General features: G+C 46.5%; 1 protein-coding gene across 9 annotated transcripts in view; it reads left to right on the plus strand.

The window, feature by feature from the left end:
- The window catches only part of SEC14L1 (SEC14 like lipid binding 1), a 59,834-nt gene extending 37,268 nt beyond the window's left edge, over nt 1–22,566 (plus strand). For 7 of the 9 annotated variants that reach the window (XM_066238004.1, XM_066238007.1, XM_066238008.1 and 4 more), the window contains 15 exons: nt 3,081–3,230; nt 3,347–3,478; nt 5,315–5,443; nt 6,253–6,487; nt 7,604–7,713; nt 9,663–9,852; nt 11,618–11,706; nt 13,148–13,218; nt 13,919–14,090; nt 14,395–14,529; nt 16,370–16,504; nt 18,461–18,712; nt 19,828–20,006; nt 20,331–20,432; nt 22,058–22,566. In XM_066238004.1, coding sequence (XP_066094101.1) covers nt 3,081–3,230; nt 3,347–3,478; nt 5,315–5,443; nt 6,253–6,487; nt 7,604–7,713; nt 9,663–9,852; nt 11,618–11,706; nt 13,148–13,218; nt 13,919–14,090; nt 14,395–14,529; nt 16,370–16,504; nt 18,461–18,712; nt 19,828–20,006; nt 20,331–20,432; nt 22,058–22,073 — 2,097 coding nt within the window. In that variant the 3' untranslated portion in view covers nt 22,074–22,566. Of the gene's footprint in view, nt 1–3,080; nt 3,231–3,346; nt 3,479–5,314; nt 5,444–6,252; nt 6,488–7,603; nt 7,714–9,662; nt 9,853–11,617; nt 11,707–13,147; nt 13,219–13,918; nt 14,091–14,394; nt 14,530–16,369; nt 16,505–18,460; nt 18,713–19,827; nt 20,007–20,330 lie in introns of all 9 variants that reach the window. The other 2 variants (XM_066238012.1, XM_066238011.1) reach the window with 2 other exon arrangements.
- Nucleotides 22,567–24,719: the final 2,153 nt, after the last annotated feature.

A 24,719-nucleotide genomic window follows, 5' to 3' on the forward strand; every position in this document is an offset into this window, starting at 1 on the left:
TTTAGGCAAATATTATGTGATTTATCAAGATTATTTCAGTATTGGGATTCAGAATATACTATTTGAGTGGAAGAAGGGAGTTCAACTCCCAAAGTAAATACGTTTTGAAAACAAATATGATATAATTGCCACCATGTTGGTTTGCTTCCTTTCTAGACCGTCTTGTGCATGATTTTAAAGCACATTTTCTGAAAAGGTGCCCCTAGTTATGTTGTAGAGTTAGTTCCCTCCTTGCCCATTGTCCTGCTGAGTCGTGGTCCCCCCTCTATCTTCGGGACCTAGCCACGTTGTCAGTGTCCAGTTAGGGACCTGCCTTCTCATAGTGCCACTGCAGGCCACTAGTTCCCTTTACTATAGACTGTGGGTCCCTTCTTGCACCCCAAGCTTCCCTTGAAGTTGCAGTCCTGGGTTCTCTTTCCTGGACATGCTTTCCCCTTATTGCTGAGAGCCCCAGTTTAAATACTTCCTCTTTCCTGAAGCCTTCCCAAACTGCTGTTCCTCCAGACTGAGTGTGTTCTTTTTCTCCTGAAGTGTGTGCAGCACTTGATTATTCTTAGGTCACTCTGTGTTTCCCTGGCTCCTTTCCTGCCTGTCTGCATTATTGTCCCCTCCCTCTCTGCTCCCCTCCCTCCACAGCACCAGGCGTGGAACAAGAGCACAGCAGAGTATTTTCACATGAGCAGAGCCTTATAATGTTAGGGGCAGAAGATGAGACACGTGCCAGAAAACTGAAGAGTTCCTTGGTGTAGAATGGAGTGAAAATCCTGAGTGGAAGAATAACTGGGTTGCTCTGGTGCTTTACGGAGTCTTCTATGGCAGCTTTGTGGTCTGAGTAGTACTTATATCAGATAGTCAAGCTCATCCAAGGGCCGTGATGGCGAACTTTTTTATAAAAACCGCCCACTTTTTCAGTGCTGGTCAACCTGGTTCCTCCCGCTCACTAGTGGGCGTTCCAGCTTTCATGGTGGACCATGATTGGGAACTTTTCCAGGTGGGGCAGTATTGTTAGTGTTCCGAAGCTGCTTGCACCTTGTTAGAGATAAAATCAGAGCAGTCTGTCTCACTTTTGCATTTACTTTATCTCTTTAACACTATCACTTTCTTTCAGAAATCTGTGCTTGGTTGCGATTAAGATGGGAAGTCACATTCCTCATGCCCCCATTTTCAGGACAACCAAATGGAGGAGCTCAGCTGGCAGCCCCTTTCCTTAGAGTGGGAGCACAGCTGTAGCGGCCAGCCCTGGCTCCTCCTTCCAGCTGGACAGTTCTCATCCCACATCCTGTGGTTTCCTATTCATCTGTCTCTTTGAGCCACTGGATGACCTACATTCAGTAATCTGCACAGATTGCTAGAGTGAACTAATTTGGTACCTATGTGCATTTTCTAAAAGTTTGGATGAATTATATAGAGAGAGAGCAAGTCTTTTTCTTCAATTAAATTTTTTATTTCACCCTGGCTGGTTGGCTTAGTCATAGAGCATTGGCCTGCCGTGTAGATGTCCCAGGTTCAATTCCCGGTCAGGGCACACAGGAGAAGCCTCTATCTGCTTCTCGACCCCTCCCCCTCTCGCTTTTCTCTCTCTCTCTTCCTTTCCTGCAGCCATGGCTCCTTTGGAGCAAGTTAGCCCCAGGTGCTGAGGATGGCTCCATGGCCTCCACCTCAGACACTAAGAAGAGCTCGGTTGCTGAGCAATAAAGCAACACCCCAGATGGGAAGAGCATTGCCCCCTAGTGGGCTTTCCAGGTGGATCCTGGTCAGGGCACATGCCAGAGTTTGTCTCTCTGCCTCCCCTCCTCTCATTGAATTTTAAAAAAAATGTTTATTTCTAAATAATTGTAGGTTCATAGTACATTAGTATTATTTACAAGGAATAATATGGAGAGGTCCTATGTGCTCTTTATTCATTTCCCCCAGTGAAACCATCTTGAGGAACTATATAGTACATCTTCCCAACCAGGATGTTGACACTGATGCCATCAAGATGCAGAACACTTCCCAAGTATCCCTCCCACTGGTGGCCCTGGTATAGTACCACCCACATCCAGCCTGCTCTACCCCTTCCTTCACCCCTGGCAACCACCAATATAGTTTCTATTTCTATAATCTCATCATTTCAAAATGATACAAAAGTGTTTAAATCTGTGACCGTTTTGAGGTAAATTTTGTATAATTCGATGGGGTTTGGGGTGAAGTCCATTTTTGTGCCTGTGGGTGTACAGTTGCTCCAGGGGTATCTGTTGAAAGACTGTTCCTCTTTCCTTGAGTTGCTTTTGCACCTTTGTCAGAAATCAGTTATGGCCAGCTGCTCTGTCTGTTTACCTGCACATCTGTCTGCCGGTACTGCATGGCCTGCAGTTTGGTGGCTTAGATAGTGAGCCTGAATACCAGATATATTGATTTCTCCTAATTCACTCTTTTTAAAAAATTGTTTCAGTTCTTTTCCCTTTCTGTATAAATTTTAAAATAATCTTGTTTATAGCTACAAATAAAAACTAGCTAGCAAGAATTTAGATAGACTATGTGAAACCTCTATATCCACATGGCGAGGGTGGCCTCTTCACTATGTCGAGTCTTCCATTCCATGAACATCAAGAGTCTTTTTCTTTCTTAGTGAAAGCTGAAGATATAAAGATGTAGATAGTTGTGATGTCTCAGTAAGAGATGATTTTTTTTTTTTTTAAGCTAGAAAGAGAGAGAGAGAGAGGAAGGGGGAAAGGTGAGAAGCATCAACTTGTTATGACACTTTAAGTTGTTCATTGGTTGCTTCTCATATGTTCCCTGACCAAGGGCCTCCAGCTGAGCCAGTGACCTTGGGCTTCAGGCTAGTGAACTTCAGGTTCAAGCCAGCAACCATGGGGTCATGTCTGTGATCCCACACTCAAGCCAGTAACCCCATGTTCAAGCTGGTGAGCCCTTGCTCACACCAGCAACCTTGGGGTTTCGGACCTGGGTCCTTAGCATCCCAGGTTGATGCTTTATCTACTGCACCACTACCTGGTCAGGCTCAGTAAGAGATGATTTTACTCCAGGGAGAATATCAGTGACAAACTGTCAATTCCTTTTTTTCCAAATGTATATAGGCCTATGAAAGGAGATTTCCTACGTGTCCTTTGATTCCGATGTTCATGGACAGTGACACTGTGAGTGAATTCAAGAGTGAGGATGGGGCTATTCACGTTATAGAAAGACGTTGCAAACTGGACATAGACGCACCCAGACTGCTGAAAAAGGTGACCACAGGCCCTCTGAGGAGGCACCCCCAAACCAAAATGAATTACACTCACAGCTTGTAGTGCAATTGGGTGGTACTAATAAATCTTTTTTTTCTTTATTTTTATTTTTTTAGATTGCCGGAGTTGACTATGTTTATTTTGTCCAGAAAAACTCACTGAATTCTCGGGAACGTACTTTGCACATTGAGGCGCATAATGAGACGTTTGCCAATCGGGTCATCATTAAGGAGCACTGCTGCTACACTGTGAGTACTGCACTTGGCAAGGACGTGCCCTGTGTTGCTGTGCATAGCGCCCATAGTCTTTGTCAGACTCTGTCACTTCCTTCCCTGGTTCACTCAGCATGGAGGTAACCAGGTGATGCTTTGACTATATTTAGCTACCACTTCACTATGCAGCTTCTTTTCTGTCCATTCCAATACTGCAGTGACATATATTGAAGGACCCATGACACTGGGACCTCTAAGAGCGGCACTGAGTGCATTGATCTGCTCTTTATATTCACTGCTTAACCACCATTTCCAGAACTTCTCTTATTGGATTATTAAAATAACTTACTGGTTCCTCTGTTTCTCACTCACTCCCTATAGTGTGTCAGCCCTGAATCCAGAGGGTCCTCAGGCAGTGTGTCAGATCATGTCACACATCTCTGGGCTGGAGCCCAGCAGTGTCTGGGCATTTCATTCCAAGATCATGCCTCTGCTGTATTGCCTTTCTGGCTGTCCCGCTGCATCTGGCTGTCACTGATGGTGCAGGTGTGCCTCCACAAAGGACCACTCCAGGGGCACCTCTCCAGGAGCACATGTCCCCAGTCCTCGCTGGCTTTCACCCAGCTTCCTCCAGTCTTTGCTCAGACCTCCGTTCTTGAGGAAGGCAGCCAGAACACCTGGTTTAACTCTGTAGCCTGCCCCCCCATCCCGTTCCCCGTTGTTTTAACCTTGCTCCATCTTTTCTTTTTTCCATAACACTTATTCTCCAGCAGTGATGCACTTTCTTACCTAATCGTGTTTGTGGCTAGTTGTCTCCTTCTGCTAGACTGTAAACCTCATGAGTGAGGGATCGTTTTATTTTTATTTAATTTTTGTGTGTGACAGAGACAGAGAGAGGGATAGGGACAGACTGAAAGGGAGAGAGATGAGGAACGTCAATTCTTTGTTGTGACACCTTAGTTGTTCATTGATTGCTTTCTCATATTTGCCTTGACTGGGGGGCTACAGCAGACCAAGTGACCCCTTGCTCAAGCCAGTGGCCTTGGGTCCAAGCTGTTGAGCCTTGCTCAAACCAGATAAGCCCACGCTCAAGCTGGTGACCTTGGGGCTTTGATCCTGGGTTCCTCTGCGTCCCAGTCCAAGGCTCTATCCACTGCACCACCGCCTGGTCAGGTTGTTTTGTTTATGATGGAGAACTCCACTCAGTACATGTGAATGAAGGAATGAATCAAGAATGACAGTAAAACTCTCCTTATAAAGTCATTATTAGAATATTTTAGAGGCCCTGGCTGGTTGGCTCAGTGGTAGAGTATCGGCCTGGCGTGCGGGGGACCCGGGTTCGATTCCCGGCCAGGGCACACAGGAGAAGCGCCCATTTGCTTCTCCACCCCCCACCCCCTCCTTCCTCTCTGTCTCTCTCTTCCCCTCCCGCAGCCGAAGCTCCATTGGAGCAAAGATGGCCCGGGCGCTGGGGATGGCTCCTTGGCCTCTGCCCCAGGTGCTAGAGTGGCTCTGGTTGAGGCAGAGCGACGCCCCAGAGGGGCAGAGCATCGCCCCCTGGTGGGCAGAGCATCGCCCCTGGTGGGCGTGCTGGGTGGATCCCGGTCGGGCGCATGCGGGAGTCTGTCTGACTGTCTCTCCCAGTTTCCAGCTTCAGAAAAAAAGAAAAAAAAAGAATATTTTAGAAATACTATTTTGGTTTTTTCATGATTTTGGACCTCTGTAATTTTTCTTTTCTCCTCCTTTCATGAAAGTAACATTATTAGTGAAGTAAGTATTTTCTTCTGGTGACCAGTTGCTTGAAGAGCAGATAAATGCTATTCTTGGATGTTAATTCTGTAGTTAATGAACTGTTTTCTCATTTCTTTGCAGGTTCACCCTGAAAATGATGATTGGACCTGTTTTGAACAGTCTGCCAGTTTAGATATTAAATCTTTCTTTGGTTTTGAAAGTACCGTGGAAAAAATTGCAATGAAACAATATACCAGCAACATTAAAAAAGTGAGTCTATATCTTAGGGTGTTATGGGAAAGGGTGGGCAGGCGTCTGGGACAATTTGAGCTGGCAGGCTTTTTCGGAGGCTGGGAAGAGGGAAGTTAGAGATCCCAGCCGGGGGGGGGTGGATAGGAACTGTTCTGACTTTATCCCTTGTCTTTAGATCCCAGGGAGGGGAAGGCTTCCTCAGGTTCAGAGAATGCTTGTTGCCAGTGAAGTAAGGAGGAGCATGTAGCCACTGGCCAGGGCATCTCAATGTGGAGCATGAAATCGCCAGGAAGGTGAAGGGTGGGGCGAGGCGGGAGCAGCCACTCACAGCAGTGGCCTGGGGGCCCTCAGGCTCTGCGGGTAGGCAGCCTGTACCCCGAGGGGCTTTACCAGGTGACCTCTCCATCCCACCTTTGCTCATTCGGTTCATCTGCCATGGAAGAACTTTCCTTCCATTTTTATGCAGCTACTCATTAAGTTGTGGGATTTGGATTTTGAAATGGATCAGTATGGGATTATGAATGCTTTTTGAAGGCTTGTTTTATTTTGGGGGCCTAAGAAAGAATTTGGATTGAGACACAGAGCACATATTGAGTGCCAGTGTGGTAAACCTTTGCTTTAATTCGTCATCAAAGTCCTGCCCCCTTATGTAGCATTTCTTAGGTTTTTGGAGAAGGAGAAGTAAAATAAGAGAAACAAATGCAAAGGCATTTGACTTTTTTCTGTTTATTCCAAAGCAATTCAATTTTTATTAGTGTTTTAAAAACCTGTGAGGGATGAATAATTTGGTGAATGTATACTAACTTTAACGTTGATTTTGTTTAAAGGGAAAAGAAATCATTGAGTACTACCTTCATCAGCTAGAGGAAGAAGGCATAACATTTGTACCCCGCTGGACTCCTCCCTCCTTCGCACCCTCTTCAGAGACATCTGTATTGTGCAGGAAGCAAGCAGCGTCATTGGCTGTTGTGGTCCCAGACGCTGCACAGAAGGAAGGGCTGGGCAGCGAGGCCCTCAGTACCCCTAGCGCAGCCCCTGAGCCTGTGGTGGGGACCCCCGACGGTGGGTTCATTCTGAGAGCAAGACTAGCTAGTGACACGAACTGTCCTCCTCTATTCTCTACCTGTTCCAGTTCCCCTAGCACCTGTTTCTTAGAATAAAGAAGCTTAGAATTTTTTTTAATGGGCAGGAAGGGTTATGTGAAGTTATGGCACCAGGAAAGGTTTTCATTTCAGTTGAAGGCATCTTTAATGAATGTAAGGTAGCAACTGATGTTTTAAACACAACTCTGTCATCATTGCTTTTTATGCTATGTGTCAGGCGCTGTCATAAGCCCTTTATGAACACTTATTTAATAGTGGTTCCTCTTAGGTTGGAAACGCTTTCCTGAGGCCCAGAGAAGTTGAGTCACTTGCATAGAGTCACGCTGTTAGTGGCAGGGCTGGGATTAGACCAGTGGCTGGCTCCAGAGTCTGCTTTTAGCGGCTGTGCTGCTCTTCATGTGTGTGTGACACACACACCCCTACCTTTTTTGTTTCTCAGAGTGATGCCCATTGTAAAAGAAGAAAACACGAGAAAATTCTGCCATTCGGGAGCTTTGTTAAATTGTTGGTATTTCTCTTTTCCTGAATTCTTCACTATAGTTAAACTGTGCCATTGGCTGGCTTTGAACAGGTGGCAGATGTCTCATTGGTTTTGGGATACATTCTGTTTTTGCACCTTGTGAATTTTTCTTCACAATACTTAATTTTTACCTCATTTTTGCAGTTTGTATGTTATCATGAAAAAGGTTTCTTGTAATCTTGAACACAGCTGTATTCAAGATAGGTCTAAATTATTATTATCTAAGTTCTTTTTATATAACTTTGAATCAAAAGTCATTAAGTATCTGGTATAGCCGCCATTCTATTATGAATAGAATTAAGATTTTGCAAATGGTGGTGACCTGGCAATTAGAGAATACAACAGACTTTCAGCAAGTGTACCTGTGGTCATTCAGTTAGTTGATTTCAGAGGCTGTCCTTGAGGTGTCCTGTGCTGGCTGGTTTCCCTCTGTAGTCCTGTGTGTCACTGAGTTCTGGGACTCGGAACTATACCTGAGCTTCACTGAGCAGGACTCTGGAATACTTCTGTTCCAGTGTTCTTGTTGTAAATGATCACATATGACTTCTATTTCAGACAAACTGGATGCAGACTACATCAAGAGGTACCTGGGTGACTTGACTCCACTGCAGGAGAGCTGCCTGATTCGGCTTCGCCAATGGCTCCAGGAGACCCACAAGGGCAAAGTGAGAATCGGCACCATGTGTGGGGGTGCTTTCTGTGAAACCAGTCCCTGGTCCCATCCACAGTTCCTCAGAGTTAAGGTCCCTGATTGCCATAGCTGAGCCTGACGCTTCCAATCTGAAAGTCATTGCATCTGTGTTTCTGTGTAGCATCAAGTCCCTTGTGGCAGGCCATGGTGCCTTTCTACGTATAATTACTTGTGTTCTTCCATGTTTTACAGAGAATGATCTTGCTTGAAAACAATTGCAGTTCTAGAACGCTTTGAAGGAGTTCACTGATTGTTCAGAGATTAGAAATGCTTGAGCTTTGATTTTGAGGTTTTTCATAGAATTTTAGCCTCATATGAATCAGGTTTTTTAATAAGCCTTATACTAATGGGGACTGGCAGTGAGAGGAGGTGTGATGGTGTGTCTGGCTCATTACTGGCATTACTTAGTAAAGGGAAGCCAGGCATCACATGCAGTCGGCCTCTCTAATTGTCCCTCATGGTTACTGGAGCCCAGGTGTGGACTTGGTGTCATCTATTAAGAACACAGCCAGCCTGACCTGTGGTGGCGCAGTGGATAAAGCGTTGACCTGGAAATGCTGAGGTCGCTGGTTCAAAACCCTGGGCTTGCCTGGTCAAGGCACATATGGGAGTTGATGCTTCCAGCTCCTCCCTACCTTCTCTCTCTGTCTCTCTCTCCCTCTCTGTCTGTCTCTCCCTTTCTCTCTCCTCTCTAAAATGAATAAAAACAAAACAAAACAAAAAAAAACACACAGCCACAGGAACATTAGTGACCATTTGTTGTGCACTGACCATGTATTAGACACTGTGTTAAGATGTCAAAAGTCTTCCAAACAGCCCAGTGAGGTGGACGTGGTTTTGATCACCCTGTCTGCGCATGAGGAAACTGGGACTTAGAAATGTTAAATATCTTACCCAAGGTCTTGCAGCTAGTGTGTGGTAGGTCAGGTTTTGAAGCCAGGTCATTTTAACCACTTCCATGTTATGGTGGATTTTTCTGAGTCATGAGTTATTTTCCCAGAAGTCGGTAGTTAGGAGGCTCCAGCTTCCACCCACAGCTCATTTCCTGTAGGCGAGTGATGTGCATTAGTGAGTGTGTGGCCATAGGGGAAGACAGCAGGTCCAGTGAGGCCCAGACATGGTCTTGGCTTTGGTTTTTACTCAGGGAAGCGATGTATTGATCGCTACTAGCGCAGTCTTTCTAGAGAAGGTTCCCATGTGTTAGCAAAACCAACACTTTTTTTAAATTAATTAATTAATTAATTAATTTTACAGAGACAGAGAGTGAGTCAGAGAGAGGGATAGACAGGGACAGACAGACAGGAACGGAGAGAGATGAGAAGCATCAATCATTAGTTTTTCATTGCGCATTGCAACACCTTAGTTGTTCATTGATTGCTTTCTCATACGTGCCTTGACCACGGGCCTTCAGCAGACCGAGTAACCCCTTGCTGGAGCCAGCAACCAGTTCAAGCTGGTGGGCATTTTGCTCAAACCAGATGACCCTGCGCTCAAGCTGGCGACCTCGGGGTCTTGAACCTGGGTCCTCTGCATCCCAATCCGACGCTCTATTCACTGCGCCACCGCCTGGTCAGGCCCAACACTTTTTTTAACTTGTTAAAGATACACACACATTACAGAAAAGTGCAGAAATCATTGTAATTCATAGACCAGCTTAGTGAATTTTGAAGCATTTGATAATTTAAGAAATTATTGATGCCTTCTCTCTACTTTGCTGAAACTAAAGTAGAATACTGTAAAAACTATTCAGATGAATAATGCTGGTTTTCTGAAGCATTAAGAAAGGCGAATTTTAAATAGTGTAGTAATACAGCCTACTTTTGGTAAGAAGTGAGAGTTTTAGAGCTCTAGTCCCTTGGTAACTTGTTTTTTTTCCCTTAGCAGCTTTTACCGTTGCTTAGAAAAATCTTTCTCTCCCAACAGATCCCAAAAGATGAGCATATTCTTCGGTTCTTACGTGCCCGAGACTTCAATATAGACAAAGCCAGAGAGATCATGTGTCAGTCTTTGACTTGGCGAAAGCAGCACCAGGTGGATTACATTCTTGACACCTGGCACCCTCCCCAGGTCCTTCAGGACTACTATGCGGGAGGCTGGCACCATCACGACAAAGGTAGTGTGTCAGGTTGGCATTCAGGACAACGTTCGGGACGTGTGGAGAACTCCTTCCACAGAATTAAGTGGGCCCTTGCGTGCCTTGTCCCTCCCCTCCCAGCCTGAGCAGACCAATGCTGTGTCACAGCCAGTATGGCACTAACCTACCTGGGAAATCCCCGTGGGCATGCGGGAGGGCTGAGCTCTTTGCCTCTTCCTTCTGGCTCACATTGCCCTTGGGCTAGTTAAGTCAGTTCCTATCTTAAATAAATATAGTTTTTGGACATACTTAAACAACCAAAACATTGAAGGCAGTTTTTTTAGGAGCACAGTGCTAGTAAAGGAACTCTTCAATGAGTTAAACCCTTACAGTTATCTGTAAGATTGTATAACCAGGATTTCAACGTCAGAACAGCGAGAATTTCAGCTCCATTTTGGGGAGTAAGCAAAAACTTAGGCCAAGGACAGTGACACACCTAAAGTGAAGTTGATTTGTGAGCGGTTTTATTTGGAGGGCTTTCCATCTCCTGCCTACGGGGAGACTTGTGTTGTCTGTCATAGGCATGCTCCCTGTTTCTTGGCAGTGGACAGAATGGAATCCCAGACACAGTGAGGCCACAGGTTTGCCCTGGAACTCCCTCTTCCTGCTTTTAGACAAGCCCTTTCAAAATTGAGCAGCTCTGATTTGTCCATTTTCCAGACTTAATCTTTTGTACTTTTGCAGGTTAATTGTAGGTTTACTAATTTTTTACTGGAAGCATACATTTATTCCACTTTGTGACCTCAAAAGATTAAAAAGTTTGGTAGTAAGACATTAAATTTATCTTACTTGAAGAGACTTTATAAATCTTCCTTTCAATAAGATTGGAGAGCACAAAAAACCCTTTTTTGCTTAACTAGACCAGATCTAGACCCACAGTCCCCTAGGAGATGATGTTTTACCAGGTGATAAATACCAGGAAAATGTTGGCCCATGTCAGGATGCCAGTGCTGACCCTCCGCTGACAGCAGAAGACATCTCAGTGTCTTCTTGGGTCCCTAATCTACCCTCATCCTTCCTGCTGCTCTCCTGTGGCCCCGAGAGGCAGGGCTCGAGAAAATACTGGCTCCTAGGGACACACTGGCCATCAGGATCATACTCCTTCTGTGGCGCTGGCTCTGGTGGTGGGGATTTGTCAAAGCTAGGTCCCTCTCAGGCTCCATTCAGTAGACTGTTGGGCTGTAAAGAAGTAGAGCCAACATGTGCTGGTTTTTATGGATTTAAGAGTTCTAGAAAGCCCTTGTTTATCGTGATTCTTAGGGTGGGAATTAAGGAAAGCTGGCTTTTTAAAAAACTTGATATTAAATTTTTGATAACCTATGAAATGAAAATAAAAGCATTCTGTACTCACAGGAAAACTGAATATTCTGATGTCCCCTGCTGCTGAAGTTAGAGCTCTGCTCAGCCCCTGGTGTTTCAGGGAGGAGCTAAGTGTGTGACAGACATCACAGTCAGTGCAGGTGGTTAGAGCTGAACAGAGGTGGAGCACCCTTGACCCCTCACTGGCGCCGAAATGTCTCCATAACCCTGCTAAGCAGCTCTGTCAGGGGGCTTTTGTTTTTTCCATGTACAGTTTTTTGGGGAAAAGGTTGAGGGAACCTCCTGTCCACACACAGAAGCCACTGCTGCTTTTCTGGAATACACAAAAGCATGCGTGCATTTCCTTGTCGTGGCTTTTAAAGCTGCATCCTTGGAATCACAGCAAAACAGTGCTGATAACACCTTTCCTCTGTCTCTCCTGCAGATGGTCGGCCCCTCTATGTGCTTAGGCTGGGGCAGATGGACACCAAAGGCTTGGTAAGGGCCCTCGGGGAGGAGGCCCTGCTGAGATACGTAAGTGCTCATGGCCCAGGGTGCCAGGCTGCCTTAGGCCTGCCACTTTCTTTCCCTGCCAGTGGGTTTGGGACATTATAATTGTCCTGTTATGACAAGCAGGCATTGTTTTTGTAATTAGAAAGGGAAAGCTGTTAATATATTTGAAAAATTTTCAAAAGCAGGCACAGAAATTATAAAAATGTTCACGGGAAGCATCTACAAAACAAAATCACTATAACCACATAGGATGACTGCTTGGGAGCTGATTCTTAGTCATCTTTTGACCTTGAGTCCAACATTGAATTGGTTCCTACTTTCCCATGCTCACTCTCTTTTTGAGATGTCCCTCAAACCAGACCTCTTTATAGTAGTCTTTCCTCTTTTTTTTTTGTAAAGTGAGAGGCGGGGAGTCAGGGAGGCAAAGAAAGACTCCCACATGCTCCCGACCAGGATCCACCCGGCATGCCCACCAGGGGGCGATGCTCTGCCCATCTGGGACGTTGCTCCACTTCAATCAGAACCATTCTAGCGCCTGAGGCAGAGGCCATGGAGCCATCCTCAGCATCTGGGCCAACTTTGCTCCAATGTAGCCTTGTCTGTGGGAGGGGAAGAAAGAGATAGAGAATGAGGACAGGTGGAGAAGCAGATGGGCACTTTTTCTGTGTGCCCTGACCAGGAATCAACCCAGGACTTCCATATACCGTGCCAACGCTCTACCACTGAACCAACCGGCCAGGGCCTATTGTATTTTTTCCGTTGACACTTTCTTAGTCCAGGCTCTTAGCATCTTTCTTCTAGACAAAATAAATGTCTCCTTCGTCCCTGAATCGAGGTTCATCCCCTCTACTGCAGCCTCCACAGTGTGGGAAGTTATGAAGAGAACACAGTCCTTAGACTAAAAAGCAAAAAACTAAAAGGCTCATGTATAATCCAGTTCTCCTAAAATATCCACTGTTAGCATTTTGTTGTGGATTCTATTAGCGTCCACCACTGTGTGTGCTTACACGTGCATGCAGGCATGTCCACACGCACACATGGGTGCAGAGAAATAGCAGAAAGGTATGGGTGCAAGACAGGTTTGTTATCTAAACAGTGTTCCCTTTAGTTATGCTTCAAGTCAGTCTGACATTGCCTTTTCTCTTGGCTGCTACATGTGTTGTTACAGTGTCCCCACTTAACAAGCAGTCACCACTTGTCCAGAGGTGCTTGTTCTGAAGACTCAGCAGCAGGTCACTCCCTCCCTGCCTGTCTGGTGCCTCCTCCTGTGACCTCACTTTGAGGTAGTGGTTGCTTTTGCCACAGACGAGAGTCTTTGTCAGGGATATGTTTTATGTGTATCAGAAAATCTGAATAGATGACTGTTTTGGTTTACAGGCTTCCCTAGAATATATTGTATTATTGATGTGGTAGTGTTACCTTCTTAGGCTTACATGGAGTATTTGTGACCCTTTGTGCGCAGGTTCTCTCCATCAATGAAGAAGGGCTACGACGATGTGAAGAAAACACGAAAGTTTTTGGCAGGCCCATCAGGTAGACATGAGATTTTGTTTTTTCCTCCAGCTTATTGAGAATATGACTTTATATTTCTAGCTGATTTTTAGAACCCAAATCTGGTTTGATTTTTAGATCCAAATCTAAATAGTTGACTGTTTTTCATAGTGTTCTAAAAGATCAAAAATAGATACATGTGTCATGTGGTCAGTTAGGAGGGACGTTGCTGGATTTGGTATTTCTAACCCCCTAGATATTACCCTGCCCTCAGTCTGAGTGGGTTGTCATTGGACTCTTAAGTTCCGTGAGGGCAGGGCTCTGAGGGTTTTGTTCATGCTGTGTTCTCAGCTCCCAAGACAGTGCTTTATCAGAGAGCACTTGTGGCGCTGCACATTCGGTGCAGAGCCTGCCCCGTGAGCTTGCTAGGAGTGGCTCCGCCTGTCCAGCAAAGCATGTGCCTCGCTTGCTGGATCACTTGGTGTGTTAGACCGAGGATTTTATTCATTGTCCATTAGCTGCCGATCACTTTGAGAGTGCAGGGGTTGGTCCCACCACACTGACTTCATATGTCACAAGCAGATAGAAGTGTAGTTCATAACACTGTAATTTTAAAAACTGAAATGGAATTTTTCAAAAATGGATATAAATGATGATTTTATAATATTAAAGAGAAAAAAATAGCTAAGGGACCCAGTTTGCTAAGTATCCCCTTTTGAATAACACATCTGCGCACCTGCAGTTCGTGGACCTGCCTGGTGGACCTGGAGGGACTGAACATGCGCCACTTGTGGAGACCTGGCGTCAAGGCCCTGCTGCGCATCATTGAGGTGGTGGAAGCCAACTACCCTGAGACACTGGGCCGTCTGCTGATACTGCGGGCTCCCCGGGTGTTTCCTGTCCTCTGGACACTGGTGGGTTAGATGCTGGTTTACAGCGACTGTTAGGCAGACATGCATGCATTCATATCCATGTGTCTGTGACTAAATCCTAGCTAGTTAGGGAAAAAACAATTAACATGGAAGACATAAAATTTCTCAAATTGTTTAGGAAAGAAAGAATTCCTGAGTGTCCTAATGTCATGCAAATGGACTTTACAGAAAAAGCATATCAAGCTCAAATTCTCTTTTTCCCCACTCATAATATAATTTTAATCTCTGAAAATGAGACAGCCAAGCAAAGATGACCATAGGATCACAGGATTTCTTTTATTGACAGGTTAGTCCATTCATCGATGACAACACCAGAAGGAAATTCCTTATTTACGCGGGAAACGATTACCAGGGCCCAGGCGGCCTGCTGGATTACATCGACAAAGAGATCATCCCAGATTTCTTGGGTGGGGAGTGCATGGTAGGTACTTAGGCAGGGGCTGTGCCTTCAGCTACTTATGAAGAGGAAATGTAATGTTGGTTTGCACAACTGATCTTCAGAACTTTTAATTTGGATTATTTTTGTTTTTATTATTTTTGGCTGGCATCTCTGAGACCCACCATTAAGTAATTTCTGATAACACGCACATTTCCTCATCATTAAATATCAGTGGAAATGTGTGCTAGAGTCTAATCTAACTGCAGCTTGGCAAGCCCCTCAGCTTGGTAGAAATCAGATTTTTAACTGTTTTAGAGGAGCTGTGCATTTTAAACTATTAAAAAATCAAAGTGATCCTCAAGATTTTCCCACTGACAAATTAGGATAACATTTTAAAGGAAATAAACGAAGGGAATTAGTTCTCTTTTATGTTACTTGGGATTTTTAATACATTGAATTGCTAGATTATCAGGCAAATGCCTCCATTTCTATACCCTGCACTGTGATGAAGGAATCAGAAGTTTAGTTTCCTAAGGACCTCACAGTCTTGGGCTCGCTCAACCACCTGATAGCAGGGTGAGGGGAACTGAGGAGGCCCAGTGACTTACAGAGGGATGGCTGCAGCCAGTGGGAAGTCATGGCATCATAAGTCAAGTTCTTATTAGAGAAAGGATCTCTCTTATTCTTCACAGCAAATAAAATTATCTGTCAGTATATGTACATGCATATCTGGCTCATGTATTTACCTAATGAAGTGGGCTTTTAGGAAAATCTGGATGGTTACAGGAATTTAAACAGTGTTTGAATCCAGCTCCAAGTTCATCAGTTCTGCCACAAAAAATTGCCAGTGTATCATTGTGCTGTGCAAATGACAGGTCCCTCACTTTCCAAGTGCCCATGACTTGGAAACCCTGAGGTCAGGTTTGTGGAAGCCCACAAATAACTCATGTTATGTAAGAGAACCGCTTATGCAGTTGTTGCTACGAAAATGAGAACTGTAGCAGGAGACTGGCCTGACTCGTGGCCAGTGCTGCTTGTTTGTCACTGACTGCCGTGACATCTTCACAATGGGAGGGTCCTTATAACTGAAGGAAGTCACCATGCTCTGGCCTGTGAGACTTCCTCTGCCTTCTATGCTGCTGTCCAGGCTGTCACAGAGGTGGCACTCACTCTGCTTTCCTGCACGAGAGCATTTCACCACATGTCATTGTGAAGTCTTCCAGCGTGACGCCATTGCTGTGATGGGGTTTAGTCACGTTTGTTTTCTGTGTGATCACCGCCCAGAACTGATAATCCGGGAAGCATTTGGATTTTATGAGTTGTATGAAGTCACTGTGTCAAGGTCAGTTAGGAAATTTATGAAATGAACAGATTCTGATTCAGTTTAACCTGTTTCAGTCAATCTCTTTTATTATTTTTTGGCTGATGTCAGGACTGACCATTTGACTTGAGGTAGACATGGAGCTTTCATTGTTGATTATGTATTTTGACTGTAATTTCCTATAATAAAAATAATGCCTATAAGCTGCTGAGAATAAACCCCTTTCTTAACATAATGTTTCCTTTACAGTGCAGTATGAATACTTGTCATTCTCACAAAAACCAGCTTTAGTAATTGAGCCCCGCACTCATGCACATTAATGTGAATTCTCCGGCAAATCAGCTTCGACTTAGTCTTATTTATAGCAAGACACATGCGTCTCATTGGGCTCTGCCAGTTGTGTTGCTAATAAGTATCACAGAGTGTTTGAGACACGCTGGGTGTCCGTTCCCTCAGCAGCACAGGTTTGGCCCTGCTAGACTGTGGCTCATCTGAGCTTTGATGCTCAGGGAGGGCTGTGTTGTGTTTGCACAGCTTTCATGGCCATGTTTCCCTTTCCAGTGTGAAGTGCCGGAGGGCGGGCTGGTGCCCAAGTCTCTGTATCGGACTGCAGAGGAGCTAGAGAATGAAGACCTCAAGCTCTGGACCGAGACCATCTACCAGTCTGCCAGCGTTTTCAAAGGCACCCCACACGAGGTGCGCCTGTGGGACGGGCGTGCGGGATGCTGGACCTCCTCTCCCTGCAGAGTCACCAGTAGATCATCCCCGTAGGGTTCAGTTTAGAAGAATCAAATGCTTTGGCCGGCCTTTGTCTTTAGACTTTTATTGGGCAAGCGTCTCAGAACTGCAGGTAGCTGTTCCCAGGCAGAGCACCTGGGGATGAGGCAGTCCCTCCCTCCAGCGCACAGAGACCCGAGCATGGAGGTGTGCGTGGCAGCTTGACTTTTAGGTTTATTTATAATTACATAGGAATTTCATTTTTTGTTTTTTGTTGACTGAGTTTTATATTTTAAAGGAATGTCCCCATTTTATGTTAGTCTAATAGAAGAGAAATTTCCTGTTTTGCTGTCACATTGTAGTGCAGACAAGGTTTTCCTATATTTTTACATACACTATGTGTCCTGTGACATTGTGAGTGACCTGAGATGCAAGGAACTCACAACTGAGTTGCCTTTTCCTGAGCCCCAGTGTGAGATTGTGGCTTCAACATTGAGAGGACGGCAGCACTAGGCAGTGGCTTTCAGAGAGTGGCCTCCTGCCACAGCAGCTTGCCATTTCTGCTGTCTCCCCATATGATCTGTCTGCCTGTAATTTGTGGGACAGGTGGATACTGTTGCTATGGTTTCAATGGGCAGAGATAAAAATGTGGTGTGCCCCAGTCAGATTCTGTAGGGAGTCGCATATTTTTATGGCTGCATCTTAAGGATTGTTTGTATTTCTTATTTGGAGGCTAGTTTAAGAAGATAGTTCTTGTTTTTCCTTTCTGAAGTTACCGTCAACTCTTGTTTGTGGTGGAGAACTTAGTGGCACACTATGTTTTTTGAGTCACTGGCTATCTGAAAATGGGTAGCTAGGGTTTCTCTGTCCAAACGGTGAAAAGTTCATTTCTGCTTTGAGGGTTAAGTAAAGCACAAATCAAGGACAGTGGCGCCGCCAAATGAAGGCTGAGTTAAATGTCCTGTCATCAAGGCAGGAAAGAGGGTGCCTTTCAGTTGAGGGGTTAACATCTATGAGAGCGGTGCCCTGGCGACCTGCTTTGCAGGAGAGAGAGAAGGCCGAGTGGTTAGGGCCACTGTTATTCTTAGACATGACCTTGTGCTTTATGGAGCCTGAAGGGGTGTTTCAGCAGAAGAAGGGTAGTGGTGCAGCTGAAGGAAGAGCGCGCTCGACAAAGCAGAGTGCTGAAGACACTGTGCAGAGGGAGGCTCACAGGCGCACTCGGGGGCGGAGGGAGTGCACAGGCCCTGGCTTCTGCTGGAATGTTTTAGTGAATATATAACTTTGCACAGCTGGTTTTAATTCTCATGTCCCTCCCATAGTAATCTTTTGAAAGTACAACTTGGATAATTCCCTGCTGGAAAACTTTATATGGGTGCCATATAAAGTGTAGATTTTAGATTGGCACTCAACCCCTGGCCCTTCCCCCACCCCCATGCCACGTGGCTCCCCTACCTCCAGCTGCCATGGTCCCACTGTGAGCAAAGGGGCCTCCCTGGCAGGAGGTGCTTCCTCCTTCTATGTGCTCTTCATTCAACTCCTACCTGCTCTGGGCCTACCCACGGCTCCCCAGCCCAGAGCAGTCCATGGGCCTACTTGTATACCCTCTCGACTGATTTCCTGTTTGTATTGTTGAGATGTTTTCACAGCTGGGACCCAGTATTTTAGAGTCCTGTCTAAAACAGGAAATCTTGGATTGTGGGTGTGTCTCATGAAGTGCGCAGAGCAGGGCCCATGACCTGTAGCAGGACCCAGTGGTGGAGTGAATGAAACCGAGTGGGAACCTGATAGTTGGTTATGAATCTGTGTGAAGGACACGCTGATAGGACATTTCTCCTCCCCTAACACACAACTGGGCTGGAAAGCCCCATGGGCACACAGCAGCACAGCAGGGTCCTTCACTGCCTTGGTGGTTGATGCAGTCTCTTCTTCCAGATTCTCATTCAGATTGTAGATGCCTCTTCAGTGATCACTTGGGATTTTGATGTGTGCAAAGGGGACATTGTCTTCAACATCTATCACTCCAAGAGGTCACCACAGCCCCCCAAAAAGGACTCGCTGGGAGCACACAGCATTACTTCTCCAGGAGGGAACAATGTGCAGCTCATAGACAGGGCCTGGCAGCTGGGCCGGGACTACAGCATGGTGGAGTCGCCTCTGATTTGCAAGGAGGGAGAAAGTGTGCAGGTGAGACCAGCGGGAACACTGCTCGGCAGTTTTGTCTGGAGAAGGGTCAGTTGCCTCCTTCCTGCCCTGCACAACTGGCACTGTCTGTCTGCAGGAGACCTGATAGAACTGTCTGGTTCTATTTCTGATCAGAATGACTCAAGGAGCCAGGCGAGTCTTAGGAATAAAAGGACTCAGGCCTGACTCTGGTTTTACACAGAATCCATGATTTATGTCTAAAGTGCGTGAGTTTTCTTTAGAAGTATCTTCACAAAAGCCACCTGGGAGGGAAGGGAAGTCACATGCATGCACAGCTGGGTTTCACAGGACTTCCACCAGCACATCTTTGACCGTGGTCCATTTTTCTCCTGCAGAGGAAAATCACCCTAAATAGTAGTGAGAAGAACAAGTACTTAGGGGACCATAAAGTGTCATTACTAAGCATTCTAATTTATCTGAAAATGCTCCATCAGTTCATTGTAGAATTTCAGCCAGTTAATTCTGAGTGCTTATGCTCAAAATGGCAGTTCTTGGCTGCTCAGGCCTTCATAATAGACACATAATTTTACTGCCTTTACAGTTTTTAGGGATAAGACTGTCAGTGTTTTGGTGGTCTTAGGAGCAGAGTATAAGAAACTCTTATTCAGTTTTATAATTGGATATTTTAAGCTATATTACAGTCTTTAATTCCAGAATTAATGGAGGAGGTATTTTTCACAGAGTGACAATTGGTTTTGATGGACATCCTTTTACCCCAGAATCTGCTAGTAAGATTATTGGATATGTGTCAGAAAGCATTTCCTGGTTCATATGACCTTTTCTGACCCCCTCAAGTTTGAGTGATGGGCCCGCTTGAACTCTTCTCTCTGGCCTTCTTCTCCATAGGTTGTGGCGGGTCCTGGGGCAGAAAGACTCAGAGTGTCACTCCCTGTGGCCTTCCCAACACTTAGCAGAGGCCTGGCTGGGAGCAACCCTGATAATGAACCAAAGCAGCAGGCCCCTCACCTGTCCAGGTGGTCAGTGACCACTGCTGAGTCTGAGTGGACCTGGAGACGGCTCCATCGGCTTTGTCAGACCCACATAGGACAGGGACTTGTAAGGGAGACCTCCTGAGCCATCTGCCTGACTCGTTCCAGGGCTCCCATGTGACACGGTGGCCGGGTTTCTACATCCTGCAGTGGAAGTTCCACAACATGCCAGCCTGCGCTACCACCAGCCTGCCCCGAGTGGATGATGTGCTGGCCTCCCTGCAGGTGTCCTCCCACAAGTGTAAAGTGATGTACTACACCGAAGTGATCGGGTCTGAGGACTTCAGGTATGAGCTCCTGGCATGGCAGAGGGGCTCAGCCATGACAGCAGGGCTGGGTACAGGTAGAAGTGACCTTTGGGCCATTTATTGTCCTCATTTCACAGTGTCATCTGTGTGCAAGGGCAATGGGAAGTTTGTCCCTAGGGGACCCTGCCCTGCTGCGTTAGTGCTGCTGGTGTTGGGAGTTATAAAGCGGGGGGGGGGGGGGGGGGGGGGGGGGGGGGGGGGGGGAGGGTGCAGAGAGCAGGGCTGTGGGAAGCTGGCAGGACAGTGTGGGAAATGGGCGGCACTCAGGCCTCATGCCTCGTTCCCTTGCTGTGCTGTTTGCAGAGGTTCTATGACCAGCCTGGAGTCCAGCCACAGTGGGTTCTCCCAGCTGAGTGCCGCCACCACCTCCTCCAGCCAGTCTTACTCCAGCTCCATGATTTCCAGGTAGTGCCGCAGTGCCTCTGCCTCAGACAGCCCGAGCACTCCACCGCCCAGCGGCCGCAGTGCAGACTCCTCTTACCCTTAGCTAGCAGATAGCTCTCCAGATGCTAACTGTAGTCATTGGTCCCGAAACTCTGTAACCTTTAACGCAATAGCCATAGATTTTGTATACAGTGTGCACAAAATCAAACCAGAGCACAAGGGCTATCTTGAAAGAAAATAGTTTATATTACCAATTAAGAGGTTGACTTTGTCTCAAATATTGAAGCAAAAATCTTTCGCATAACCTCCACATTGTTGATTAGTGGATGAATTCCTACACCATCCTTCAGAGGTGACCTACGTGAAGCAGAAGCTGCCAGCCTTTCCCCAAACTGCAGTCCTCTCCTTCTCCCTGCTCTTAGTCAACCTGGCCCACGGATTAAGTGACAGCTCACTAGCTACCTTAAGAACAGACAACACTTAAGTTGGAAGGACTGAGAGGCAGCCTATGGGAACCCACAGCTCAGCGCCCAGGCCAAATGGATCTGCACTTCTCCAGTGGGTGCTGGTGGGTCAGGGGGCTCCCATGACACCAGGAAAACACCACCATCATTAAACGTGATTGTGTCTTTCCTCCGCTCAAATCTTTTTGGTACTTTCAGAGCAGGATCTGTCTGTGCGTGAACTTGGGTGCAGGCATTCTTTCCCCTTCCTTCTGGTGTGCTGCTCTTCCTGCCTGCATGTGTTCATTCTGAGCTTATTCCAAATTTATCTCCCCTGCACCCAGACAGTCCTCCTAGGCACTAGTCAGTCACACCTGCCATTTTGAACTGCTTGTTGTTCACTCACTTACCAGCGATCTGTCAGTGTGGCTGCTTCAGAATAGCACGTGGCTTGTAGGAGCCCTGGGTCTTTGTAAAAAGAAGTGGACTTGGGAGCGTGTGCATGCAGGGCAGGGCAAATAGGACCTGCGTCCTAGTAACAAGATTTTCCATAGAAACAAAGCAGTTATGAGATTGGTTTGCCTTTTACATTTCCTTTCTATTTCCACTTACAAAGCCTGGTTTGTCTCGTATCAGTCCTCGTTTTCCAGCTTTTGATTGGAAAAGAGGGTTTTTGTGAATCTGTCTGAATGCTGCGCCAGGTCAGTCTCCAGGACAAAGATGTGATGTGTGATGCTGGGTGCAGCAGGGCTGTGCTTCTGAAGCCCGTGCCCTGTTAGCAGCGTGTATGACGTACAGAACCTGGGCTGTGTTCTCAGTCAGCTCTGAAGGTGTTAGGTGGCTGTTGGTGAGGCTGGAGAGCTTTGTGGAGGACATGTGTGTCTGGCCCAGAGAGGAGGTGTCGGGAAGGCTTGGAAGAAGTGGAGCAGCCCTCTGGCATGGTCAGTGACGGACGTGTACCTGCCCACACACTGGGGGGGCGGTGCAGGCTTCTCTTGTGGTTGCTGGCCTCCTGGAGCTGAGCTGTACACCCCCCCCCACACACACACACCCCTCGCGAGAAGAGAAGCTTCTCACCAGCACCCAGAGGTTTCTGTCCAAATGGCATAGTAGGGTTAGTTGCTGCTTCCAGTCGGTGCTTCCCGTGTCCAAGTTATAAGGACCTGAAGATGGTCCCTCTTTCTCTCTTTCTCTGTGTCTCAGATGGCGATTTTGTTGACAGCTGACAAGAAAACACTTCAGTCAACAATCCACATCACCCCAGGGATGTTTGTAGAACTCTTTGAATCACAGCCATCCCCCCCCCCCCCCCCCCGCCCAGTCTGAAGATCTGTTCTTTTTAAGTTGACTCAGAAGTGGCACTGTTTTATCTCCCAAGGGTCAAGCACAGGCCCGCATGGATGCTTGCAGGTTCTCATGAGTAACAGTACCACTGTCCCTATGCGGGCGCGGCTTTGTCATCTGTCCTCTCAGTGCCCTGCACTCCTGCAGAAGCTGCTGTCACTTTGCCTCTTCCAGCACTAATGATTCTTTTGGTTTCCTTCTATTACTAGTGTCTTAATTCACTTTCCTCCCTAAATGCATTATTTACATATCAAATTCTGTAAATGTTTTGTAAACTTATTACCTCACTCTGGGTAATACAATACTGATAGTCTTTACAAGATTTTTTTATTGTTATATATAATAAATGTGAACTGTTTAAGAAAAAATGTCTTTTTTTTTATTGTGATGTCTGCCTGGTAGAGTTTGTCATTCTTTAGAGGCTGTAGAGATTAAAGGAAGGAGAGGTCCTAGAGCCACAGTGTTGCTATTCTAGAAGGCCAAGAATGAGGCCTCACCTGTGCAGACTGTTTCACAGGTGTGGGGGCTGCCCCTGCAGGATGTGAAAACCAGTGCTTGCAGTTCCTTCAGTTCCAGAAGACATGTTGTCCTTCTTAAAAACTGCAGGGTCAGGATCAAACACGAATCATGGAATGATGCATGATGCAATGTTTCTTTAGTAATGCACCTTTGGAAACTTGAGCTGCCTTACCCCGGCTCCCCGTTGGGGTTATGGGGGTGGCATGGCCCATGTGGGCAGAGCAGGCCAGAGCAGCTGCCCACCTGCTTGCCCCCCTTATCCCATCAGGACCTGTGAGGTCATTCGCTTTCCTAGTCAGCTCCTGTCCTTGGTGGGAGCTGGCCAAGGGGACTGGCTGGACGTCGGTGTGTAACAGGAGATGCCTGAGGGCACCCACACATCCCTGGCTTAGCCTGGGTTAGGAGTTTGTCCCCCAGGAGTCTACATAGCCAATGTGCTTCATTCCTGGGCACTGAAATGACTCACAGGCAACTCAGCCAGCCTGTTCCTGAAGGAAGGGCTTTTACACGAATTCTGTTTGTGCTCTAGTGTGTGTCTGCCTGTTGTCTTGTCTGGCTGACCTTTCTCAAGCCTTCAGTGCAGCATAATTGTCTCACAGGGGCACCAGAGGCAACCTGGGAAAAAGTGAGCCTCTGTTAACCTGCTGTGCTTCTTGTGTGTTTCAGAATGTTGCAATGAAATGAATGTCTCAAATGATGTCATTGTGTCTTCACCTTGGGCCCCGAAGCCTCTAATAATGTATTTATCCTTGAACACATGATGTTTCCCAGCAGAGCCTAAGCTTTGGGGTGTCTTTTGGTTCCTGAGTTGAGCAGATTGTTCTAATTACAATGTCATGAAGTAGACTAGTGAATCAGTTGTGTCTGAAAAAGTTGGGGCTTTACAGGCCCTGACTGGTAGCTCAGTGGATAGAGCATTGGCCCAGTGTATGGATGTCCCAGGTTTGATTTTCAGTCAGGGCATACAAGAGAAGTGACCATCTGGTCCACCCCCCCCCCCCCCCCCCGGTCTCCCTCTCCCCCTTCTCTTCCTCTTCCCTTCCCGCAGCCAGTGGCTCAATTATTTTGAGCTTGGCCCCAGGCACTGAGGATAGCTCCATTGGAGCGCATCAACCTCAGGCACTAAAAATAGCTCAGTACTTGAGGATTGGCCCCAGATAGGATTGCTGGGTGGATCCTGGTCAGGGCACATGCAAGAAAATGCCTCACTATCTCCCCCTCTCACCTAAAGAAAAAAAAAAAGTCGGGGCTTTGGACAGCTGGGGATTCTGGGAAGATGGTAGTGGCATCCCCATGTAAAAATAGCAACTGGATTGCAAAACCTAAATCCTAGGGACAGCTGAACTATATGTGTAAAAAGGGTTAAAATGACAAGTCTGTTGCATATATTCTACCATGGTGAACTCCATAGACATTATTTACAGCAAAAGGAGGTGATAGTGTGTCCCAGTAAACTCTGAGTAGAGGCACAAATGCAATAGTCTTAGAACTCATGTGCTAAAAACAGTCCAAGAGCAGGCTTCCACCAGAGCTGGTAGGTGCCCCAGTGCAGGGGAGCACAGGGGCCAGTGGGAGCCTGGCGGATGAGCCAAGCCAGGTGATGCATCTTTCAGGAGCTAGTGAGCGCCAGGAGCTGTTCTTGAGAAGTCTGAGCAGCGGCAGCAGTCCAACTCCTTCAAAGTCCCCAGACTTATCTGCCAGGGTTCCCTTCTAGTAAAGAAAATAACTGCTGGGGGCAGAATAAAACAAGAAAGAAAGAAGGCCATACTGAAGCAAATGGACACATTTTGTAACCACTGAAGAAGCATCAGAAAGATATCAGTAAGTCCATACAAAGCTGAGCGTGAGCAGAACAACTGCAGAGCAAGCCAGAAGGATGTGCCTGCAAAACAGAAGTCCTAAGATATTAACAAAATGTGAGGCACTAAAGCAGCAGTTCTCAACCTTTGAGTCGCGACCCCGGCGGGGGTCGAACGACCAAAACACGGGTCGCCTAAAGCCA

This window comes from Saccopteryx bilineata, chromosome 6, assembly GCF_036850765.1.
Source record: "Saccopteryx bilineata isolate mSacBil1 chromosome 6, mSacBil1_pri_phased_curated, whole genome shotgun sequence".
Taxonomy (NCBI): Eukaryota; Metazoa; Chordata; class Mammalia; order Chiroptera; family Emballonuridae; genus Saccopteryx; species Saccopteryx bilineata.